The 23,184-nt window shown below is 38.8% G+C and overlaps 1 protein-coding gene across 1 annotated transcript; it reads left to right on the top strand.

Annotated features, from left to right (window-relative positions):
- Positions 1-18,272: 18,272 nt before the first annotated feature.
- Positions 18,273-19,214, top strand: LOC114685913 (olfactory receptor 4C12). Its single transcript, XM_028860552.1, has one exon. The coding sequence runs from the start codon at positions 18,285-18,287 to the stop codon at positions 19,212-19,214; it is 930 nt and encodes a 309-aa protein (XP_028716385.1). The 5' UTR covers positions 18,273-18,284.
- The last annotated feature ends 3,970 nt before the right edge of the window (positions 19,215-23,184 follow it).

Below are 23,184 nucleotides of genomic sequence, written 5' to 3'. Positions count from 1 at the left end.
GGGTGTTTATAATAGAGCAGTAATGATACCCAGATGTTATATGACAAATTTCTAAGAAAGGTATATATTTTTTAGACTAGGCTCCTCCATGAACACTAAGATTTCAATAACTGAGAAAGGCATGGTTGTTTTCCGTTGAATAATGAAGTTCATTGTGTTTTCTAAGGCCTGGATAGAACCTAGTACAAGATAAACTCCTTTGAGAAGTTAACAAGCTTCAAACCTTCCACTGAGATGATGATGGTGGTGATGGATGATGATGATGATGATGATGTCTGTGTTTTTGTGTGTGCGTGTGCTCATGCAAATATCCACTGAAACTACTGAACAAGGAAGTTTTTCTTGCATGGACAGTCAGCTGCAGGGGACTAATACTAGCAGAATATACTCATCACAGAGCAGACCAGCAGACTTGGGAAATTAAAGGGTCCTAGGATAATTACTGAAATCTGCCTACAAAGGTAACAAATGAACTCAGTCAGAACCTACCCATAAAGAAATCAATGTAATTCAATGAAATTAGTTCTAGTAGATATTTCCTCTGTTTCGCAAACACACACGTCGTTAGAAACTACAGTGAAAATTAAATGCAAGCAGAACCACATTTAGATCTGGAAGAGATATGTCATGAGTTTTTGATTAGGCATATCCTGGCATTTTATTAACCTTCACAGAAAATGTGCAGTCAGATGATGAACCATTATTTAGAGGGGGTTTGTAGAAGAGATGCAAATGTTATGCTGTACACTCAAGGGTGAACACATGGTGATTCATAGATTAATAGTTATGGGTTGTGTTAACCTATAAGAGCTAGATAGCAAGAGGTCTGCCATAGGCCATACAGTTGATAATTAATATTAAGCTTCTGAGTGATTTATAATCGGCTGAGGGACCACAGTGCTGGGAAGGATCTGAGTAAACTTATGGTTACAGCTGAGTCTTGAGGTGATTGATTCCCAACTTTCTGAGAAACCACCCTACTGATTTCCAAAGTGGCTGTACAAGATTGCACTCCAACCAACAGCTGAGGAATGCTCCTCTTGCTTCACGTCATCATAGAGTCTTCATCCAGTAACTGATGGAAGCAGATGCAGAGATCCACAGCCAAGCACCAGACTGAGCACCTGGAGTCCAGTCAAAGACAGAGAAGAAGGATCCTATGAGCAAGGGGCATCAAGATCATGATGTGGAAACCTACAGAGAAAAAGAAACCAAACTAGTAGGAACTCATGAACTTTAGACCAACAGTTATGGAGCCTCCATGGAACTGGACTAGGTCCTCTGCATAAGTGAGACAGTTGTATAGATTGATCTGCTTAAGGGACCCCCTTGCAATAGAATCAGGATCCAAGCCTGGTGCATGAGCTGGCTTTTTGGAGCCTACTACCTATGGTGGGACACCTTGCATAGCCTTGATGCAGGGGGAGGGGCTTGGACCTTCCTCAACTGAATGTACCAGGCTCTGCTGAATCCTCACAGAAGGACTTACCTTGTTGGAGGCGGGAATGGGGGATTGGTTGGGGGGGGGTCCAGGCTAGGGAGGCAGGAGGAGGGAAGAGAGGGGGATCTGTGGTTGATATGTAAAATGAATTAAAAAATAAAAAAAGAGAGAGAGATGTCAGAGAGACAGAATAGGGATGAAGAGAGAAACCTTGCAGGGAAGCTTATGAAAGGAAAACAGGACACTCCCAGTGGCTGAGTCAAGACAACCACAGAGAAGAGGTCTCTGTGTCAACACAGGTAGGGCCATTTTAGAGTTTGAATCAGAAATGACCCTTAGAAACTTATACTTTGAATGCTTATTTACCAACTAGTGGAATTCTTTGAAGGCCCTGATCCCTGCTGCCATCTCTGTTTCCAGCTGCTGTGATGTGAAGAGTTTTTCCCTCACACCCTTAATACCACAAACTCAGCAGGCCTGCTATGCCAAAATAAATCTTTCTTCCAGTTGTTTCCATCAGGAAAAAAATAGAAAGTTTAAATTTTAATAGTACGATATCTAAAGAAAGGTTCTAAAGAGTCAAAAATAAGTATGAGGAGAAAGGGAAATATGATAACAATAGTCCCTAGATTTTTATTTTCTTCTGTCTCATACCTGGTGGCTCTTATGATATGAGACAGAAACTCTGAATTTGTCTTTTAACAACATGATTGGATTTAGACAAGGAGAGAGCCACATGGATGAATGGAATGAATTACCACAAGATAAAGATATATTACGTTTGGAAAAAATTATGCTTTTGTTTCCATAAGAAATATATATATGGTTTTTGGTCATTTAGATTCAATGTGTTATAAATACTTGTCATCATTTAAAGGGTTGGTTACAAATTATTATTGATCAGGATAAGAAAAAATCTACAAGTAGTTTAAAATGTTTCAAGTTTGTGTGGGGTTTTATATATTGATACAAATTTAAGTTTATTTTGTTATGAGATATATAAATATATATATATATATATATATTTCTAATCTTGTTTAAGATATTGTACCTGTACAATATTCTGGACTACTAAAACCACAATAATGACTTTGATGAAAGTTTTCATATTGTCTGGAAAGCAATAGAAAAGGCAGGAAATTGGAATAATAAAGAGAAAGGAAAAAGGAGTTTGTCTTGCTAGAGGTGCCATACTGGTACTTGTTTGTCTCTACTGTTGTTGTCTTTTTCTGTCTACTAACCTCCTTTCTTATTTTAGAGGATATGGTGAGCAGCCTTTATCCCAACTCCCCTTAGCATCCTGTTGGACAACTTCAAGGACTTTCAGGCCCAAGCTGACGTCTTACAGCTTGTGGTCCAGAAAAATAAACTCCCCATTTTTTGCAGGAATTAATGCCCCAAGCTCAATGTGGGCTGGCTAGAGGAGAGGACCTTCAACCTCTCAACCATCTTTTGAGTCAAGAACATAGTATATGGGTCAACAAGGCACCCTGATCAGGTCCCCTACATAAACTTCTATCAGTTCCTTGTAGAGAAGCCCCCTAAATGGTTGAAACCTTTTCTTCCTCCCCCAAAGATGGTTATGGCAATAGCTGCTGAAAGGAAGGAGGAGTCAAAGGGAAAGGCAAGCCTTCCATGCCATTGTACCACATCCTTCCATCTCCAAGTTACCTGGAATTCTTCTAGGCCACATCCCTCTTCCCCTGAAAGGCTCAGGTGGGAGGGGTTGACAAAGGGGCAGAAACTCAATGAAAGGCCAGAAGGACAGTGATGGAGAGGAAGGGGATTAAGGAGTTCTCCATAAACACCCTAGGGCTCAGAGGAAGGAGCCACTGGCAGAGACTGACTCCATGGCCCTCCCACTACATATTGTGGGACCAGTATGATGTTCATGGCAGGCAGCAGCTGGTCCTTTTGCCACTAGCAACCTATATAATTGGAAGATGCAGAACCCTAAGTTTCCTGAGAAGCCTGAAAGTGGACTTATTAGATTTTGTGCTTTTTAATCACCAGCTGATATGGGATGGCTGTTGCTAGCTACTCCAGGTCCTCTTCGTTACTGAGGAGAGGGAACAGTTAATGACAGAGGCCCAGAAATTGGTTCTAGACCCAGATGAAAGATCAAGTACCAATGCAGACCTCATAAATGCTGGTTTTCCCCTAACATGACCTAAGTGGGACTTCAATACAGAGGAAGATAGGGAGAGACTAAAAGTCTACCACTAGACTCTAATGGGGGACGGAGTCTCTGGGATACCATGAGGCAGCCCACAAATTTTTCCAAAGTAAGTCAGTTATGCCAAGGGCCTGAAGAAATGCCAGGAGCCTTCTTGGACAGATTGATAGAAGCCTACAAACCCTATATGCCCTTGGATCCAGATGTACCAGAGAAGAGATCCACAATGAGCCTGGCTTTTGTTAGCTAGTCAGCTCCAGACATCTGCCATAAGTTACAAAGACTAGAAGGTTTTGAAGGTAAGAGGTTGGCTGACCTCATTGTGGTTACAGAAAAGATGTTTAATAATCAAGAGATCCTGGAAGACAGACAGACCAAAGAGCTAACAAAGGTTTTAGATAAGCAATCTCAAGGACTCATCAAGGTTCTCTTGGCTGTATCAGGCAACCCTGAAACTAAGGTTTTCCTTGTGAAACACACAAGGAAATCAGCTTTTGGAAACTCAAAACCAGAATGTAAAGGTCTAAAGACAAGGCCAAGAAATAGACCCAACTTTCAAAGTGACCATTTACTAGAAAACTGAATGCCCTGAATGACAGGGCTCAAAAGCAGAGCCACTAGAGGCACTAGAACTAGACTCAGAAAGACAAACATGGTATGTACTCAATCATAAGTGGATACTAGATGTAAAGCAAAGGATAACCAGAATATAACTTGTAGAAAACTAGAGTTTTCCTGACTTGCCCACAGTCAGGACAAATCTTTGTCACCCGCCAGTCCCACAGCCACTCAGACCCAACCAAGTAAACACAGAGACTTATATTGCTTACAAACTGTATGGCCGTGGCAGGCTTCTTGCTAACTGTTCTTATAGCTTAAATTAATCCATTTCCATAAATCTATACGTTGCCGCATGGCTAATGGCTTACCGGCATCTTCACATGCTGCCTGTCCTGGCGGCGGCAGCTGGCAGTGACTCCTTCTGCCTTCTGTTCTTTCTTTTCTCCTTTCTGTTAGTCCGCCTATACTTTCTGCCTAGCCACTGGCCAATCAGTGTTTTATTTATTGACCAATCAGAGCAACACATTTGCCATACAGAACATCCCACAGCAATAACCCACAGCTCCAGAGAAGCTAGCTAATAAGCAAGACCCTAAGACGGATGCATGGATGGTGAAATAGATGAGATCTCCATGAGTAAACTGGGAGTGAGGGGACAATGGAGGGTAGGTGATGAGGGATGAGAACATAAGAGTACAGGATAGTCAAGCTGGAACAGGGATGGAGTGGGAGAGTAATGAAAGAGATACCATGATAGAGGGAGACATCATGGGGATAGGGAGAAATTGGATGCTAGGAAAGTTCCCAGGAGTCCACAAGGATGACCCCAGCTTAGACTATTAGCTATATTGGAGAGGGTGTCTGAACTGGCTTACCCCAGTAATCAGATTGGTGAATACCTTAACTGTCATCATAAACTTTTCCTCTTGATATTAATAATGTTGAAGTTTTACACAATGAACAATAAATTTTCCTAGCATCAATATCTGAAATCTCCAGGATGATTGGGCCACACAACAATGATTCTACCTGGTTCATAATAATTGAGTCAATAAACACCACCTGAAGATCAGCTTTGGACTACAAACTGCTCAGGACATTTCCAAGGTGGCTCACTGAGATGGTCTGCCTTCTTACACCACTCTAGTCAGAACTTCAGATAAGCTTTACCCATTATTCTGAGACTGGCTACAAATATTATAGCTAGTCCTCATGAGATGTAACCATTGTTTAATTTTTTTCCAGGATCCCACAGAGATACCATCGTCCCCTAGACAGCAGGAAACAATTCCAAGAAAATGATGCTCCCTCTTCCAATAGGCTTTTATTTTCTCAAGGTTATGGATAATTGTCATTTGTTGGTGGTTGGTCATAAATTGTTACATGGTTAGGGATGGAACAATTAAGATTAGACTCAGGAATCTCATTTGAAATAGAAAAAGGATAGATAGGTTAGGATAATAAGGTAGATTATTGTATCTACTTGTAAATCAAAAAGCAACAATCAGTTTTAAATAATTTGCTTTAGTATGGATTCTTGTATATTGATACAAATATAAAGTTATTTTTCTTTTCTTGTTTTAGATAACTTGTATATTGTTATAAATTCAAAACTGTAGGTCATATCGTAAATATGTTTATACTTCTGTTTAAAATACTTTTGTATATTGATACAAATGTAAAATTATATTTGTCATACTGTATGTGTGATCCACTTCTGTTTAGGATATTTTGTATATTGATACAAATTAAGAATATTTTTGTCATATTGCACTATATATTTCTACCTCTGATTAAGATATTTATTTAAATTGTCCTTATACTGTACATCTGTTTACAGATTGTTTATTTTTATGTGAAGCTTTAGTCTTTAAGCTATATAGATGGATAAGAATTATAGGTTAATAGTCACCCATGTTTGTCAAACTTATAGTCATGTTAGTCAGGTTTTCTAGATAAACAGAGATATATTTCAGATGGATAGGCAATCTCCAAACACTTCAAAGACCCAGAGAATATGGTATTTAAATGTTTTAATAAGTTAGAACTCTGTTGATGTGAGACATGATTGCTCCTGGCATCACCAATCTACTCCTGGGAGGACAATGGGCATCAAAGACATTCCACATGGAATTTTTCTTCTTCTTGCTAAAACTAACCTATTGGGCAAAGAACTGCCCTTGCCTCCACTGCTGACAGTAAGTATGCTGTCCAATCTGGACAAACAGGACACAAGGAAAAGTGACTGCTAGACCTTGCCAAGCCAGGGTAGGACAGTCTTTCAAAATTTCCTGTTTCTGAAAATGATCTGTCAGATATTCTAGGCTATTAGCTTAAGTATGATGCCACAATGTTGCAGAGAAACATTGGGTGACTGTCCAGGTAGTCAGCTGTTTCTGTCACTTCTTGCATTTTCAGAAGTTGCTTGCTTGCATTTCCTGCTTACTCAGATATTATTATTTTCTTTCTCAGGTCTTTGATGGGGTGGAAGAGTAGATAGTTACAGTTACAATCCTCTCTTATCTTAGCTAAGAGCATATCAAGCATAAGACTTAGATTCTTCAGGATAGGACAGAGATTATTGGAGTAATCTCTATAATTTGCCATTAACTATGGTCTAGACATTTAGTATGTATTTCTTGTTTGATGTTGTTCTTGTTGATTGCAGTTACATTTTTGCTTATGTTAGTACCTTTTCTTTCTTCTGGACAATACTTGATAATTGTTCTTATTATATATAGCTTTGTGTTAGGATTAGAACCTTTTTATTTAGACAAAAAGGGGAAGTGTTGTAGGAATTTGTTCCATTCAGCCAACAGCCTTGGGGTAGAAAGCCCTAGGGCATGGTATTGCCTGTGTATATGCAGACGTAAGAGCAGAGGAATAGGGGTCATGCATTCTCTAGGGTCGTCTAAGAGAAGCAAGCCTGGTAGTTGGTTCCCACTCACCCCTGGGCAGAACGACAAGACAGCAGCAGCTGAATCAGCAGTATCAGCAGTGGCGTCTTCCTTGTCCTGTATTAGTGAGTCTATATTTCCATTGCACCCCTTAATAAATTATTTAACAGACTTTTGTGGGTTCACACATCACCTTTGACTTTTATTCTGAATACAAAACATCTTAAAGTACATAGGCTGGTTTAATTCAGCAGTTTCTTAGGCAATGTCAGGACAGAAAAGGGTTAAGGTGGCAAAGTAGCAGGAGGCAGCAAGGACCTTGGTGGGAGGGAGTGTTATCACAAGCTTGGAAATTGTATCAACAGTGAAGAATTTGGCTTTGGAAGGGGGGGGGAGGAGTGGCGGCTACATGGGCAGTACAGCAGCTGGTGGCAGAGTGCCCCTGGCAGTCAGCATTCCTGTAAAATATTGTTAACTCCCCTGGCCATAACAATTAACCCCAAATTCTCTGTCCTGCATTTGAAGTCCTGCTTGGGTGACCCCATCCCTTTTGAGAGCCTTGGTTGGCTATCCTGCTGGCAATCCCTGCTACATTGCCACAACATGGCTGCTCAAGCTTAGCAACTTCAGGCAGTGATTCTCTGCTGCCCCACCCATGCTGGGGGCTGGAGAGCAAGAGAGTTGAAGAAGGAGGCAGTTAAAGTCATAGAAATGATCCAATAAAAAGCTGGGGGTGGGGAGGAGTAGAGGTTGTTTGCCTCATCCCTTCCAGGAAAACAAAGGAGGTTAATAGACAGAGACATATAACAAAGACAAAGACAACCAGGTACCAGTACAGCAGTGCAAGTAACAGAAACCAGAACCAGGACCATGGTTTATCTCCCTGTAAGTGAGATCCACTGTGCAAGAGCAACCTGCCCTGTCCCACCTCAACCAGAGGGACCCAGTCCCTTACAAATGGGTCAGAGATGTCTCTGGACCAACATGATCTGAGTGCCAAAAGTATGTCCACCTGGTACACTCAGGCCTCCAGATTTAGTTAGCTCAAGATTCCCAGAGACATTAACACATGGAACAGAACAGAGACAGTCAGAACAATGACAGCCCAAGACAAAGAGTGCTCACTTATTGACTGAGTTTCCAAATGCTCGACATATTGTGAGTCTTAGGGGGATTTCCCGGCCAATGCATCAGGTGTTAGGGTCGTAGAGAAGTCCCACAAAAGACCATCATCCATGTATGCAATCAGTAAGAGCGTTTATTATCTCAAGAGTAAGAGTTCTAGCATGCTGGGGCTGCACATCTGACACAAAGGCAAAATGGTGACTCTGAGAGAAGCTCGCAGGCTCTTTTATACACAGCTAAAGGAATTCTAAAGGCAGTGAGGTCATTCTATCTAGGATTGGCTTATGTGAGTGGTAAATCATATCAATATATTCTAATTGGTTAGGGCTAGCAGGGACTGGTTAAGGCTACATTTTTTCCATATTGGGGCAAGCTTGGACAAGTCCCAGGCTCTGTCCTTTTTTGGTTATTACCTTGAGCTCCTGTGGGGACTGACTCAGTCCTGGTATGAGCAGTTCTCCTTGTCCTTTCTTTTTGGGTGATTGATTGCCTTTTGTTCGTGGCTGCCTCAGAAACTGCCTATTCAGTTTCAAGAGGCAGGAACTGAGGCCTAGTTCTTAACAGGGTTGTTAGGAGCCTGTCATGGTATTTTCCTGGCCTTCTCAAAGGGTTACTTACAGGAGCAGACATGACTCAAAGACAGCGAAACTGGAAATATGGAGCACACTGCACAGCCTGCAGGCAGATCAACAGGTTGGAGAGTATCCTCTCCAGGAGACTCAGTTGGTGTAAACCTCTTCTACAGAGATCAGCTGGTGTCTATTTCTTCCAGGCAGCTGATTTGGTCTTAGGGTCTTCTTTGCAACTTTACTTGTCTGAGGGTCTTCCTGGCAGCTTGGCTTGTCAGAAAGTGGCTCTCATCTGTCTTTATGGTTACTCCTGAGAGGGAGGAGCCTAGTGAATCTGGTCAGTTTCACAGATTTCTTGAAGCTATTTTGAGTTGTTTACCTTCTGTCTTAAAGAGCTTCCCTGCATGATGGAATGTCTCATCTTGGAACTGCTATGCAATATTCCTCTATCATGAACTATGTGATCTGGGTCATCAGCTTCACTTTACTTTAGTTTCTACATTGTAAAAAGCAGATGATAATGTGACTGAGTAAGACTCAAGGTGAATACTTGGTGTATTTGTTACTTTTCTATTTCTATAATAAAACACTATGACCAAAAGAGACTTTTGGTTTAAAAAAAAGTCTATTTTGGTTTACATTTTCAGAGGGATAAGAGTCTATCATTTTCAGGGAGGAAAAATACAACAAGCCCACAGCCAACATCAAACTAAATGGGGGGAAAATACAAAGCATTTCTACTAAATTAGGAACAAGTAAAAGTACTTGAGCAATAAGAGACAGGATAAAAATGTTACAAATGGGAAAGAATACATTGGATTATGCCTATTTGCAGATTTCATACATAAAAGACCTCCAGGATTCCCTCAGAAATATGTACAGCTGGTGAACTCATTCAGCAAAGTAGCAGGATACAAAATTAACAAATGAAAACCATCAACCTTCCTGTTCTCCAAAGACAAATATCCCAATAAAGAAATCAGGGAAACAATTCCATTCACAGTAACTTAAAAAAAAAAAAACCCTGAAATTAATATAACAAAGGAGGTGAAAGACTTCATACAACAAAAACTGAGAAAGAAAGAAATTGAAGAAGATATCAGAAGATGGAGAGACCTCCCATGCTCATGGATTGTTAGAATTATTGTTGTGGAAATGGCCATCCTACCAAAAGAATCTATAGATTTCATATACTCCCAATGTGCCTTTCTTTTTACTGATAAGCACATTTATCAACTCTCATAAAGCAAGCTGTTTTTATGCGCATGGCAATTAATATAAAGTTCCATAACTGGCTGCCATGCAGAGAATAGGAAGCTGTGGAATGCTTAGCTCTAATTCAGACAACTGTACCATACATACTACCCACAAGGTTCAGGGATCACAGCTGAAGATGGTATGGGAAGATTGTATGAACTAAAGATAGTGGAAATTTGTAGTAAAAGAATGTTTTCAGACCACAGGAACTTACAAGATTGTCCCCAGCTAAGACTCAAAGGAATGGTGGAGAGGAATGCTTGAACTAGTCTTCCCCTGCACTTGAATTGGTGTCTACCCTAATTGTCACCATAGAACCTACGTCCAGTGACTGATGGAAGTAGATGCAGAGATCCACAACCAAGCACTCGACCAAGATCCTGGAGTTCAGTTGAAGAGAGGGAGGAAGGATTATAAGAGCAAGGGGGATCATAATCATGATGGGAAAAGCCACAGAGATAGCTGTCCCAACTAGTGGGAGCTCACGGACTCTGGACTGCCAGCTGGGGAGCCATCATGGGACCAATCCCTAGTGAAAGTTGCATGGCTTGATGTTTGTGGGTCCCCTGGCAATGGGACCAGGACTTATCCTAATTACATGAACTGGCTTTTTAGAGCCCATTCCCTATGGTGTAATGCCTTACTCAGCCTTGATGCAAGGGGGAGGGGCTAGGTCCTGCCCCAACTTGGTATGCCAGCCTGTGTTGACTACCCAAGGGAGGCCTTACCCTCTATGAGGAGGGGATGAGTGGTATAGAGGTAGATGTGGGGAGAGCAGGAGAAGGGGAGAGAGGTAGAACAGGGTTTGGTATGTAAAAGGAAAGAATTTTTTTAAATAAAAAAAAAGAGTGTTTTCAGGGCATGATAGGGAAACTGCTTGCATATACTCATAGCAACTGTGACTGCATGAACCTCACCTGTACAAGTGGAGGCATCCAAAATCCTAGCATGAATGAGGTAGGTTTGTTGTCCAGAGAAGTCAAGGAGATTTTTTTTGTTGTTAATTTTTATTTTACTTTGGGGAGACATTACAACCTCTCAAAGAACATGGATGAACTAAGAAATGAGCAGGATTGGGGTTCATGATGCAAAATTCCCAAAGAATCAGTAAAAAATACTATGTTGGAACAAAAAAGAAAACTAAAGCTGAATCTGCATTTCTCCATTAAAGCACATAACAATTCAAATAGCAAAAATAATATAGCAGGTGATGCAGGAAAAGACTTTCTGAATTTGAGCAGGATGTGGCCTCAGCACCCAGTGGGGAGAGTGATACTATCAGACCCTGTGGCTGAGTAAAAGAATTCCTCAAAAAATCAAAAAGTAATTGAATTTTATAAAATTATAACATAATCTGTGAAAGGATGTGGTTACTATTAATATACTTTCGTGATAGAATTCTTTTTCAATGAGTTTAAATCCATATGGTCATTTATACATATTTCCTAGGCAGCAAAACATGTGAGCACTGAAAGAGAGTTAAGTCCTTCCAACCTGTCTGTTATAAATGTTAAATGTTTTAACATATTTGATTTTTGGTCATATAAAACAGTGAATATAAATGGGTGTTGTGTATAAAGACAACAAGTACACAGAACTTCAAGAAATCAAACATTTCTGTCTAGTCTAACTTGAAAGGTGCTGTCCTTTGATCCTTTGTCATCCTAGGAACACCCATTGGTCAAGGATGTTGTATTTATATAAAGAGATGAAATGGGGAGTACCACTAACACAATACTCTTAACACAGAACAGAAATGGGACACACAAGAGTGCAGTAGGCTTTTTCTAGCACAGGATGAGCGCTGAGTAAGCTAAGCCTCAAGAAAACTAGACAAAAGAGACTGGGGATACATATAGCTATTTCTTCAAACCTACCCTGATAATCACAATTCTGAACTCAAACCCTGAGGTAAGGCTGTCAATATTTAGAGACTTGGGATATTAGACAATGAGGTTTCAAGGCCTTTGTCTTCCTTTGAAATATCTAAAGAAGACCTCACAAAGAAACACACAAGAATTATGGTACTATTCTGAAATAATTCAAGAATTTAATACATAGAAAAATGTCATTGTCCCTCAAAAAGATATTGGTCTGTCGAACCCTGAATACTCAGCCACTACTATGGTGATAACCACTATTCTCCTGTCTTAGGAATGAGCAGAAAATACTAGGTACTTTTTTGTCTATAGTGAAAGTAGTGACATAGGAGAGTGATGTAATTTAGCCTGAATATAATGGAGGGGCAAAGAACAAAGAAAACCCCAATCCCTCATTAACTCTTCCAAAAATATTTAAGGGAGCAATTCTTCCCAACTTATTCTGTGATTCTGACATGGTATTTTAGTGCCCAAATCAAACAAAGCTGCTAAGAGAAATTAATACTATACTAGTACATGAAATACTAATACATGAAAATAGATGTAAAAATCTAATAAAAATTCTATAGGATATCTAGTAGTTATGAATTTATTTTAGATTACATCCAAGTCAGTTTTAACCCAGCAATGAAATTTGTCCAGTAGAAATCATTCAATGGAGTACATCCTATTAATACAAAAAGCACTTACTAATTAGGACACAGCTTAGTAATTACAGTAACGAATATTGACAGCGGCTATTGTTGCTGTTATTACTTGCTCTCCATCCACTCCCTAACCATATAAGAAATGATAACAGCTATTTAAATGTTTATGATAGGTGATTTAGCAATAAGCTTCAGGATGCAGAGAAAGTGTCATACTATGTGTTTTCCAGATGTTAGGACAATTATGGAAACCTCCATGGTCTTGGGCATGTCATGTATGAAGAAAATTTGATTTTTTTTAGAATTTTTAAAATTAAAAATTTTTATATACAATAAATTTTTATTACATTTTAGATTATAATACAATTACATCATTTTCCCCTCCTCTTTCATACTGCCAAACCTTCCCATATACCTTTCCTAGAATTCTTTCAAATTCATGGCCTCTTTTTTCATTAATTGTTGTAACATGCATATGTATATGTACATATATTTGTAAATGAAACCTGTTTATCTTTTTTTTTAATAGAAGTAATGCTTTTTCCATTGAGGAGTCACTGGAAAGCCTAGACCTCTAAAATAATGTCAGTGGGATGGTATTGAAAACAGGACAAAGTTTTGGTTTCTACATAGGGAAATTTGACAGTAGATATCACGCTGCTTAAAACTCCACCAGTTTCCAAAACTCATTCCTATGGACAGAAAGAGTACTGATGCATTCTAGAACAGTTGAAGGATTAAGTGTCTTCGTCTCACACAAGATCTCAGACTGCAAGGAAATTCCCCCAGGGACACACAGTGAGAAAAACCCCAGGTTGTTATCCATACAGTAGTGAGAGCCCTTCATGTCCCAATCATGGTCCTCAAGGGCTTATGTGATATGTGCTTCATAACAATACTCCAGACCAGAGATATGGACTGTTCATAAATTAGTTTCAACTGCAGGAAAAAGAACTAATCACGTGAATTGTTTAGAGATAAGTACTACCAAATATCTTTTCCTAAGACAAACTCTTCAAAAAATAGAAATAATTAATCCTGGGAGGGTAAAGGTGAGACAGACTTGCCCTTTAATAAAGCACTCAGTAGCCTTTCTATATATGGTTTCATTCTTCTTCTTCCACTGGAAGAATTAAAGGGTCGACATTTGTGTCTTGCTTTGTAACTTGATCTAGGTAAGGAAGATTAGAAGATCTCCTTTAGTAGGGAGATCTGTGAGTGTCTAATTCAATAGTGTATTTTATTTTGATGGGAGTTACAAAGCCATCAAGATTTGAAAGTGCTTGTTAAATGCATTTAAAATTTGTGTCAATTGACAGTCTCTGCCCTGAAGTATTGTTTAGTCATTGTGGATTAGGGAGTGCATACATTACATACAATACTGTTTAAGTAGTTGTATGAAATAATTACTCTGTTTCTGATGACACCAGACATTCTCCTCAACTACAGCAGGACCTACAGTAAATTTCCCAGAATTCTGATTTTTAATATTTAAATTTAATTTAATATTTCTAACCTCCCCCATAAGAAATTTGTAATAGATTTCATCAAAACAATGCCTTTTGAATGTTTTCAGATTTTGCTAAAGTATTTGTTCCTTTGAACTGTAGATATGGATATGTATGTGTATTAAATCTATTAGGAAGATGCTTACAGTTCATGAAACTGCAAAAGCTCATCTCTAGGGTTTGAGCATGGGAAGAGTATAGAGAGACTGAAGTAGTTGAGTGGGTTACTGAGAGTTTACAGCTGAGTAGGGCATAGGAAATGCTGGTCTGGATAGTTTACTGACTTACGCAGTCACATGTTTTCCAGAAAAAATGTTGTAGCTGTTCTCAGAGATTCAAGAGAAGGAAAATACCAACTTGTACCAAGAGGAGGAGACCCAGAATGCAACTGAGAATCAAATAAGGCTCTTTGGCTCTTCACTACAGTTGAGAAAGGTCAGAACAGGAGGGAGAGGATTAGCGTTTGAATTCTGTTTTTCCAAAGAATTATTTCAATTCTGACACTGAGGTTCAAAGATGAATGCACTAAAAATTCAGAATCTGGCATGGGAAAGGATATTTTCTGCTGTGATTGGGAATCTGAATTAGAAGTTCAGGCTCAGAGACACTTTTGACCTCATCAAATGTTCTTGGGTATTGTATTAAGCAGTGAGAGCTTGCCCTTACAATAGTAGATCAGTTTCCTGTTACATGACTAAGTATCTGTGACCTTAAGTTGAGAATAGAGAAAGGTATTGATAAATAGGAAGTGGAAGGAAGTTAAGTTCTCTCCTTTAGGGTCTTTTGTTTCCTTGTATATATTTACATTGTATCATCCTATGAAAGGTGAGACGCAGAGGCAGAAAATACCAGTGTTAGAGTTTAGTGGACCTAGGCTGTTCTTGTCCTCTGTCACTGACTGATAAGCTCTGGTTCCTTGAAATTCACCTGCCTGGCCCTTGGCTCCTCAACTTTAAAGTATGTACAAGTTCATAAAACACAAGGTACCCAGGGATTTCTAATGTAGAGCAGTTCTGGAGGCTTGCAGACTGGAAACCTGAACTCATTACCATCTGACTTTCTTTTGCAGCTTAGTGGAGGACTCTGGAGCTTCCCTGTGACCACAGCTGCTGGCTTTAAGGTACTGTCTCACTTCTCTGAGTTTTGACAATGCTGACCCTCAAAGTAAACTGATCTTCATTGGAGATTGCTGGCACTGAGTAAATGCTAAAGAGCTAGAGACAGACATCCTGGATTCGGATACAGGCTCCTTCACATTTTATCACTGGGACTTTAGGTAAGTTCTTTATTTTCTAATCACAGTGTAGTCTTCTTTTCTTTAAAATCTCAATTTAATGGCGTCTAAACCTTTTGACACTGTTGAAAAGAATAGGTGAAATACTACACACAAATCACTTAGTATGATGCCAACTACGTGGCCAGTGCTCAGTGTAAGAATGTCCCACAGGAAGCTTGTGCAGGACATGCGAGCCTCAGCATGCTGCCACAACGGTGGAAAAGCAGAGTACAGTAAAGGGTTCATGGCCCAATATCTGAGCAGAGGAGTTGAAATAGGTGAGCAGGTTTTCTCAGTGTGAGATGAGGTTGTCCATGTTTGTCCTTGCCTCTCCGTTGCAGTCTTTCCTTTTGTGGAAGATCAGTTTCTTCTTGCTCCTCTGCAAACACCACAGGGTATGCTATTAGTCTTTGGACTAGGACAGGGAACAAAACTCATTTATTCCTTTAATATGCCATAGAACATGAAAGATATCAGTTTTGACATATGGCTGAGTTGTCCAGCTTGTCTTTGTGTCTGCATGGTGTGAAGGAAAAGGAGGAATCTGAATACTTGAAAAGAATTAAAATATATTTAGATTACTTGAAAATTTGAAGGAAATATAATTACTAACTGAATGAGTCCTGTTTTGGGTTATGTTTGGTTTTGATCATGAAATATGATTTGGGCATTTACATTCTAGAATTTATAAATATTTATTAGTCCAGTCTTTGTTATTCCAAGGATTAACTTCTCTAGAGAAGACCTGGTAATTAAAAAAATGCACTCCTTATTATTCCCAGGGGTTTTTGTTCCTGGGAGGATTCTCTGATACTTTGGGCTATTTAGAAGGGATGCTGTGATCCTGGGCTTAGAGATATAAGGTCTGAATCTCAATGAAGTATTCTTGAAGTTGCTTGGAAAGGCAACTCTTTCCCACAGACTTCAGTATGTTTCATGACCACATGTGATGGGGAAAATTTATCTTACCCTCCACAGTTCTCCTGTGTGAACACATTAAAAAAAAAAAAAAAGAAATTTGACGCCCAGGAAAAAATGAAAACTGATAATGACAAAGCAGTTTTAAGTAATATCATGACGTTTGAGTGATATCTGCATTCTTCATCAAGTAAATGAAACAGATTTTGTTATTAAGTGAATTCTGGTAGATTATTCAGGCTTGAGTTATTTACTGCTCAAGTAAAGTGCTGACTAATGGGATGAGTTCAAATGAAAGCCTGTATTTGACTGTAGAATAAAAATGACATTCAGGGTGTTTCTAAGTTCTGTGTGTGGTGACCAGGGCACTCTCATCCTCTGTCCTGAGTGCCAATTCACTAGTGCTCATTCATGTCTTTGTCTTATGCTCATTTGGTGCGTTGACAAGCACAGTTTTATGAGAACACTCCATTACCTTTTAGCTACATTCAGATACTATTAGTTGGATTTCCACAATGTGCCAATGTGCAATACTTTATATTCATTGTGTCTTATTTTACTCAGCTTTGAATGCTCATGTTTTCAAGTATAGTACTAAATACAGAAATCAAAGTTATTTTCTGGTCATAAAATTAGCAGTCTATGCTAATTTGGAAAATGATGAAAAATTAAAGAGAGAAATAACAAGTCACCCATAATCTTATATTTTGGAGTAAATGCCCTCAATATTTTAAGTAATTAATTTTTTAATAAATGTTTTGAATGGCTATGAAACATTATTATGCTTTTATTTTTTGAAAAATTGGGTGTGTGTCTATTTGTACATGCACAAGTGAATGAGGGTTTCTGTGATGAGAGGAATTCAGAATTGCCTGGAGCTGGAGTTGTTTTTGATTGTGAACCCTTTGATGTGGGTGCTAGGAACTGAACTGAGCTCCTCTGCAGGGGCAGCATTCACTCTTCACCACCGAGCAGCTCCTCCAGCTTCTACCTTAATTAACATGCAATAATTGCATATATTAATGGGGCACAATGTGTTTTTTCCCCACATATGTACACAGTCTGTACTGATCAAGTCAGGGCCATTAATATTTCCCTCTTATTCTCACCTCTGTATCTGGAGACTGAGCTCCTCTGAGATCTTCATAAAACAGATGATAGATTCCTGTGAACTGTAGTCATCCACTGTGCTGTGGAGCCTGTGTCAGCACCATCTTTGGGTATTTAAATGTTTAGTACTTTTCTCGAGTCCTTTGTCTTCCATTTCTACTTGTACCCTTAGATTAATGCTGGTTTTAGCATCCACTTACGAGAGAGAATGTATGCTATTAATATTTGACTTATTTCACTTAAAGTTCCTCCCATTTCTGCAAAGATGTGAAGAAAATGGAACAAATATACTTGTGTTTTAACATCAGTGACTCACAGTCTATATAAAATTTTATGTGAAAACTTCAAAATTTAATATTATTCCTGAAATACGCATATTAGTATTTGACAGAATCTTTAAGTACTAATTACATAATTATTACCATTAACTTTTTATTTCTGTTAAATTTACATAACTAGAACTAGTATTTAAGGAATATTTCATGGTTGTAAATTACCTTATCACATATAATAATATATATATGTACATATATATATATATGTGTGTGTGTGTGTATGTATATATGTCTTGCTAATCTCCAAAATTTTTGCTGCTAATGATTACTCTGTTACCTCATTCTGATATAAAAGTGAAGTTTGCAACTGCTCTTCTGACTGTAGGTAATGACCTTCCTTTGGAGTGTTCTAGGTCTTTTAAGAATTTCTTTGAATTAAAAAAATAAAGACTAGGAAAGTCAACTAAGAAAATGTTTGACCTATTTTATGGAGTTTGGGGAAGACTAGTTCTAATGTGTGATATGGTAGAATTTTTAAGATTAGAGTTTGGGACTATTTAATTATTTTACAATTTTCTCCTTTCTTTTTTCCTAAAGATAAAGTATTTCTTTTTGGATTAAAACAAATTAACCATACTACACAGATGGAGAATAAAAGGAACGTGACTGAGTTCATCTTGATAGGTCTTACACAGAACCCCCAAATGCAGAAAGCAGTGTTCGTGACATTTTTGGTTCTGTACCTGGTAACAGTTTCAGGCAACCTGCTCATTGTGGTCACCATCATCAACAGCCAGGCTCTGAGCTCCCCCATGTACTTCTTCCTGAGCCACCTGTCCTTGATAGATACGATTTACACTTCCTCTTCAGCTCCAAAGCTGATTGTGGACTCCCTTCAAGAGAAGAAAGTCATCTCTTTTAATGGATGCATGGCACAAGTCTATGCCGAGCACATTTTTGGTGCTACTGAGATCATCCTCTTGACAGTGATGGCTTATGACCGCTATGTGGCCATCTGCAAACCTCTGCATTATATGACCATCATGAGCCACAAGCTATGCATTCTCCTGGTGGGAGTGGCCTGGACTGGAGGGTTTATCCATGCAACTGTTCAGATCCTCTTTACAGTCTGGCTGCCCTTCTGTGGCCCCAACATCATAGACCATTTTATGTGTGACTTGTACCCATTGTTGGAACTTGTCTGTATGGACACGCATACCCTTGGTCTCTTTGTTGCTGCCAACAGTGGGTTCATCTGCCTGTTTAACTTCCTCCTCTTGATGGGATCCTATGTGATCATCTTGCGCTCTCTAAAGAACTATAGCTCGGAGGGCAGGCGCAAAGCCCTCTCCACCTGTGTGTCTCACATCACGGTAGTGGTTTTATTCTTTATTCCTTGCATATTTGTGTATCTACGTCCAGTGACCACTTTGCCACTTGATAAGGCTGTCGCTGTCTTTTATACTATGGTGGCTCCTATGTTGAATCCATTAATCTATACCCTGAGGAATGCTGAGGTAAAAAATGCAATAAGGAAGCTCTGGAGAAAAAAAGTAAGTTCAGATAAAAATTAAATGTCATTGAACTTTACATATAGAGACAATACATGGACTCTTGGCCACCATTTTTTTTTTGCTCTAGAGATGAGAATGTCAACTATAATGTAGAATTGGATTTTATTTGGATATAGCTATTTCAGTGAAAATTTAAACTTGGGCTATCATCCATATTTATGTTCTCCTGTCTCATATGTCTGTCATCACAACTAAGTGCTTCTGAATCAGCAAATACCTGTAAAGTGACTGAAAATCTGAAACATCTCTAGATAATAAAAAGTTTGAACCTAGAATATTAGTTTTGATAGTAATAACTTTATGTAATATTGAGATTGCTGATCATTAATGATAATGAAACTAACATATTTAATGTTTAACTTTAGATTCTGGGGTCCACATTAATTCTTTATTTTGCAAATTTTGTTGTCTATTAAATATTGGTCATGTAGCAAAAAGATATACTCTTCATTTTATACCTATAAGCCTTCCATTCTGTTATATTTTATCGGTTGAAATCCAATCGGGAGACAAACTACAAAGCATCCTTGAGTTGAGCAGATAAAATAAAATAATGAATAATTTTATTAGGGTGTTTATGATAGAGCAGTAATGATACCCAGATATTATATGACAAATTTCTAAGAAAGGTATATATTTTTTAGACTAGGCTCCTCCATGAACACTAAGATTTCAATAACTGAGAAAGGCATGGTTGTTTTCCGTTGAATAATGAAGTTCATTGTGTTTTCTAAGGCCTGGATAGAACCTAGTACAAAATAAACTCCTTTGAGAAGTTAACAAGCTTCAAACCTTCCACTGAGATGATGATGGTGGTGATGGATGATGATGATGATGATGTCTGTGTTTTTGTGTGTGCGTGTGCTCATGCAAATATGCACTGAAACTACTGAACAAGGAAGTTTTTCTTGCATTGACAGTCAGCTACAGGGGACTAATACTATCAGAATATACTCATCACAGAGCAGACCAGCAGACTTGGGAAATTAAAGGGTCCTAGGATAATTACTGAAATCTGCCTACAAAGGTAACAAATGAACTCAGTCAGAACCTACCCATAAAGAAATCAATGTAATTCAATGAAATTAGTTCTAGTAGATATTTCCTCTGTTGCACAAAAACACACACGTTGTTAGAAACTACAGTCAAAATTAAATGCAAGCAGAACCACATTTAGATCTGGAAGAGATATGTCATGAGTTTTTGATTAGGCATATCTTGGCATTTTATTAACCTTCACAGAAAATGCACAGTCAGATGATGAACCATTATTTAGAGGGGTTTGTAGAAGAGATGCAAATGTTATGCTGTACACTCAAGGGTGAAGGCTTAGTCTCCATTCCTTCATAAAAAGTGTTGATGAATAAGCAGGAATTAGATTCCAGAACCAGAAGGTGGGACACCACTTCTAAGAAGGCAAAGTATAGACAAATAAGATACAGACAGCAGAAAGGGATGGTTAAAACCAGAATTAATAACAAAGGTTGTTGTGGAATAATCTTTTTGTGCACTGTGTAGAGATGTGTCACAGATTATTGATTGGTTTAATAAACAGCTGAATGGCTAATAGCTATACAGGAGAGGATAGAGAACTTCTAGAGGGAGATAGGAACTCTCAGAAGATCTAAGAAGCAGAGGATTTGCCAGCAAGACATAGGGAAGTTGGCTATACAGCATGGATAATGAGTCATGTAGCAAAATGTAGATTAATATAAATGGGTTAATTTAAGTTTTAAGAGCTAGTTGTTAACAAGCCTAAGGTAAGTCCAAGAATTCATGATTAATAGAGTCTCCATGTTGTTATTGGGAAGTTGGCAGTCTAAAAGAAAGTCTGACTACAAAAGGTGAATGAAAATCAATCTGGCAGAAGTACAGAATACATATGTAAATCAATAAGACACCAGGGTACATAAGACACTTGAGAATGTTGGGTAGACTTGCAGCGTGGGGATGCTGGGAACAACTCTATAGTGCTCTCAGCTTATCTTCAAGTTGTTTGATACAAAAGAGGTCAGTTTTTAAATTTTAACATGCTCTTTTGGGTCTTTTTTTTCTTAATTTTTTTATACAGTATATTTTGATTATATTCTTTCCCTTCCCCAATTCCTTCCAGAATCTTTCCATCTCCCTACCCACCCAATTACATGCTTTCTCTCTCTCTCTCTCTTTCATAAAAATCCAAAACAAAAACTAAAAATCAAAACAAACAAGCAAATAAAAAAAATAAGAGAAACCAAACCAAACCAAAAAGCATAGAACGTATACAAAACCAAACAAAATAAAATATGGAGTGTGTTTTGTGTTGACCAGCTACTCCTGGGCATGGGGCCTATTGTGGAGCATGGTTGATATATCCAGGGACACTTTACTGAAGGAAACTGATTCTCCCTTTCCCAGCAGGTGTCAATTGCAAATAATTTCTTGATTGGAAGTGGGAATTTGCATCCACCTCCTCTTCTCAATGCTGCAATATTCTTCTGGTTTGGTCCTGTGCATTCTTATGCTTCCATACTGACATGTGTGGATGGGCCATCAGGAGACAATAATGAGATCCATGAACTCCACACTTCCTCGTGTGTGTCAGTTTGCCTTCTATCCCCCAGGGATTCTAGTCTCTTGTATTTCAGGATAACTACTTTAATTTCCATGAGAAATTACAAGCTGCAGTTTAGAATAGCTCTTCTTTCATTTCTTATTTATTTCTTCCTTCTTTCCTTCCTTTTTCCTCTCTCCTTCCCTCCATCTCTCTCTCTGTCTCTCTCTCCTTTCTTTCTCAGGATGAAGAGTTTATTGCAGCTCACAGTTTTTTAATTCATTAATTAATTAATTATTTCCAAACCTGATCAAATTTTCTTCTCCCTCCCTCTTTTCTAATCTTTCCCCTCTTTCCTCCCATATATTCCTCTTCAGAAAAAGGTAGGCCTTCTATGTATATTAGCCAGCCATGACATATCAAGTTGCAATAAGACTAGGCACCTCCTCTCCTATTAAGGCTGGACAAGGCAACCCAGTAGGAGGGGTGGGTGCCAAAAGCAGATAACAGAGTCAGAGACAGCCCCTGCTACCACTGTTAGGAGCCCCAACAAGACCAAACTATACAACTGCAGCATATGTGCAGAGGGCCTAAATCAGTCCCATGCAAGTTCTCTGGTTGGTGGTTCAGTCTCTGTGAGCCCATATGAGCCACAATTAGTTGATTCTGTGGGTTTTCTTGTAGTGTTTTTGGCCCTTCTGGCTCTCATAATTTTTCCTCCCTCTCTTCCACAGGATTACCTGAGGTCTGCATAATATATGGCTGTGGCTCTTTTTTCATCTGTTTCCATCAGTTGCTTGGTAAAGTCTTTCTGATGACAATTGGGATAGGCAATGAATTATGAGTATAGAAGAATTGTAGAATATAATTAGGAATCATTTGGTTCTGGCTTTCCAGGCCTGGTATGGGTCTCAAGCTGGACCAGTCATTGGTTGGCCACTCCTATAATTTCTTCATCACCTTTATGCTAGCATATCTTGTGGGCAGGGCAAATTGTAAGTCAAAGGTTATATGTCTGGTTTGGTACCCCAGTCCTCCACTGGAAGTCTTGCCTACTTATGGGAGATGGTGGATTCAGGCTCCATATCTCTCATTACTAGGACTCTTAGCAAGGGGTCACCATCATAGATTCCTAGGCTTTTCCATGCATTAGATTTCTAGCTCATCCCTTAGATGCTTGAATCCAGTTGTCTTCCCCAGTACTCTGTCTCCCATCCTTCCCCCATTATCACTCCTGTTACCATGCCCACCCCAATTCAGACTCCTCCCCCTGTCCACTTGTGATGTCTCTTCTATTTCCTCTTTACAGTGAGATTCATGTGTCTCCCCACCCCCTTGTGCTTTCCATGTTTCTTAGCTTCTTTGTAGCATGGTTATCTTTTACTTTAGAGCTAATATCCATTTTTTGTAAGTCCATGTTGAGATTTTTTAACCCTC

The sequence above is a fragment of the Peromyscus leucopus genome, chromosome 4, assembly GCF_004664715.2.
Source record: "Peromyscus leucopus breed LL Stock chromosome 4, UCI_PerLeu_2.1, whole genome shotgun sequence".
NCBI lineage: Eukaryota > Metazoa > Chordata > Mammalia > Rodentia > Cricetidae > Peromyscus > Peromyscus leucopus.
The sequence above is the reverse complement of the archived record's forward strand: the minus strand, read 5'-3'. Positions and strand labels throughout refer to the sequence as shown.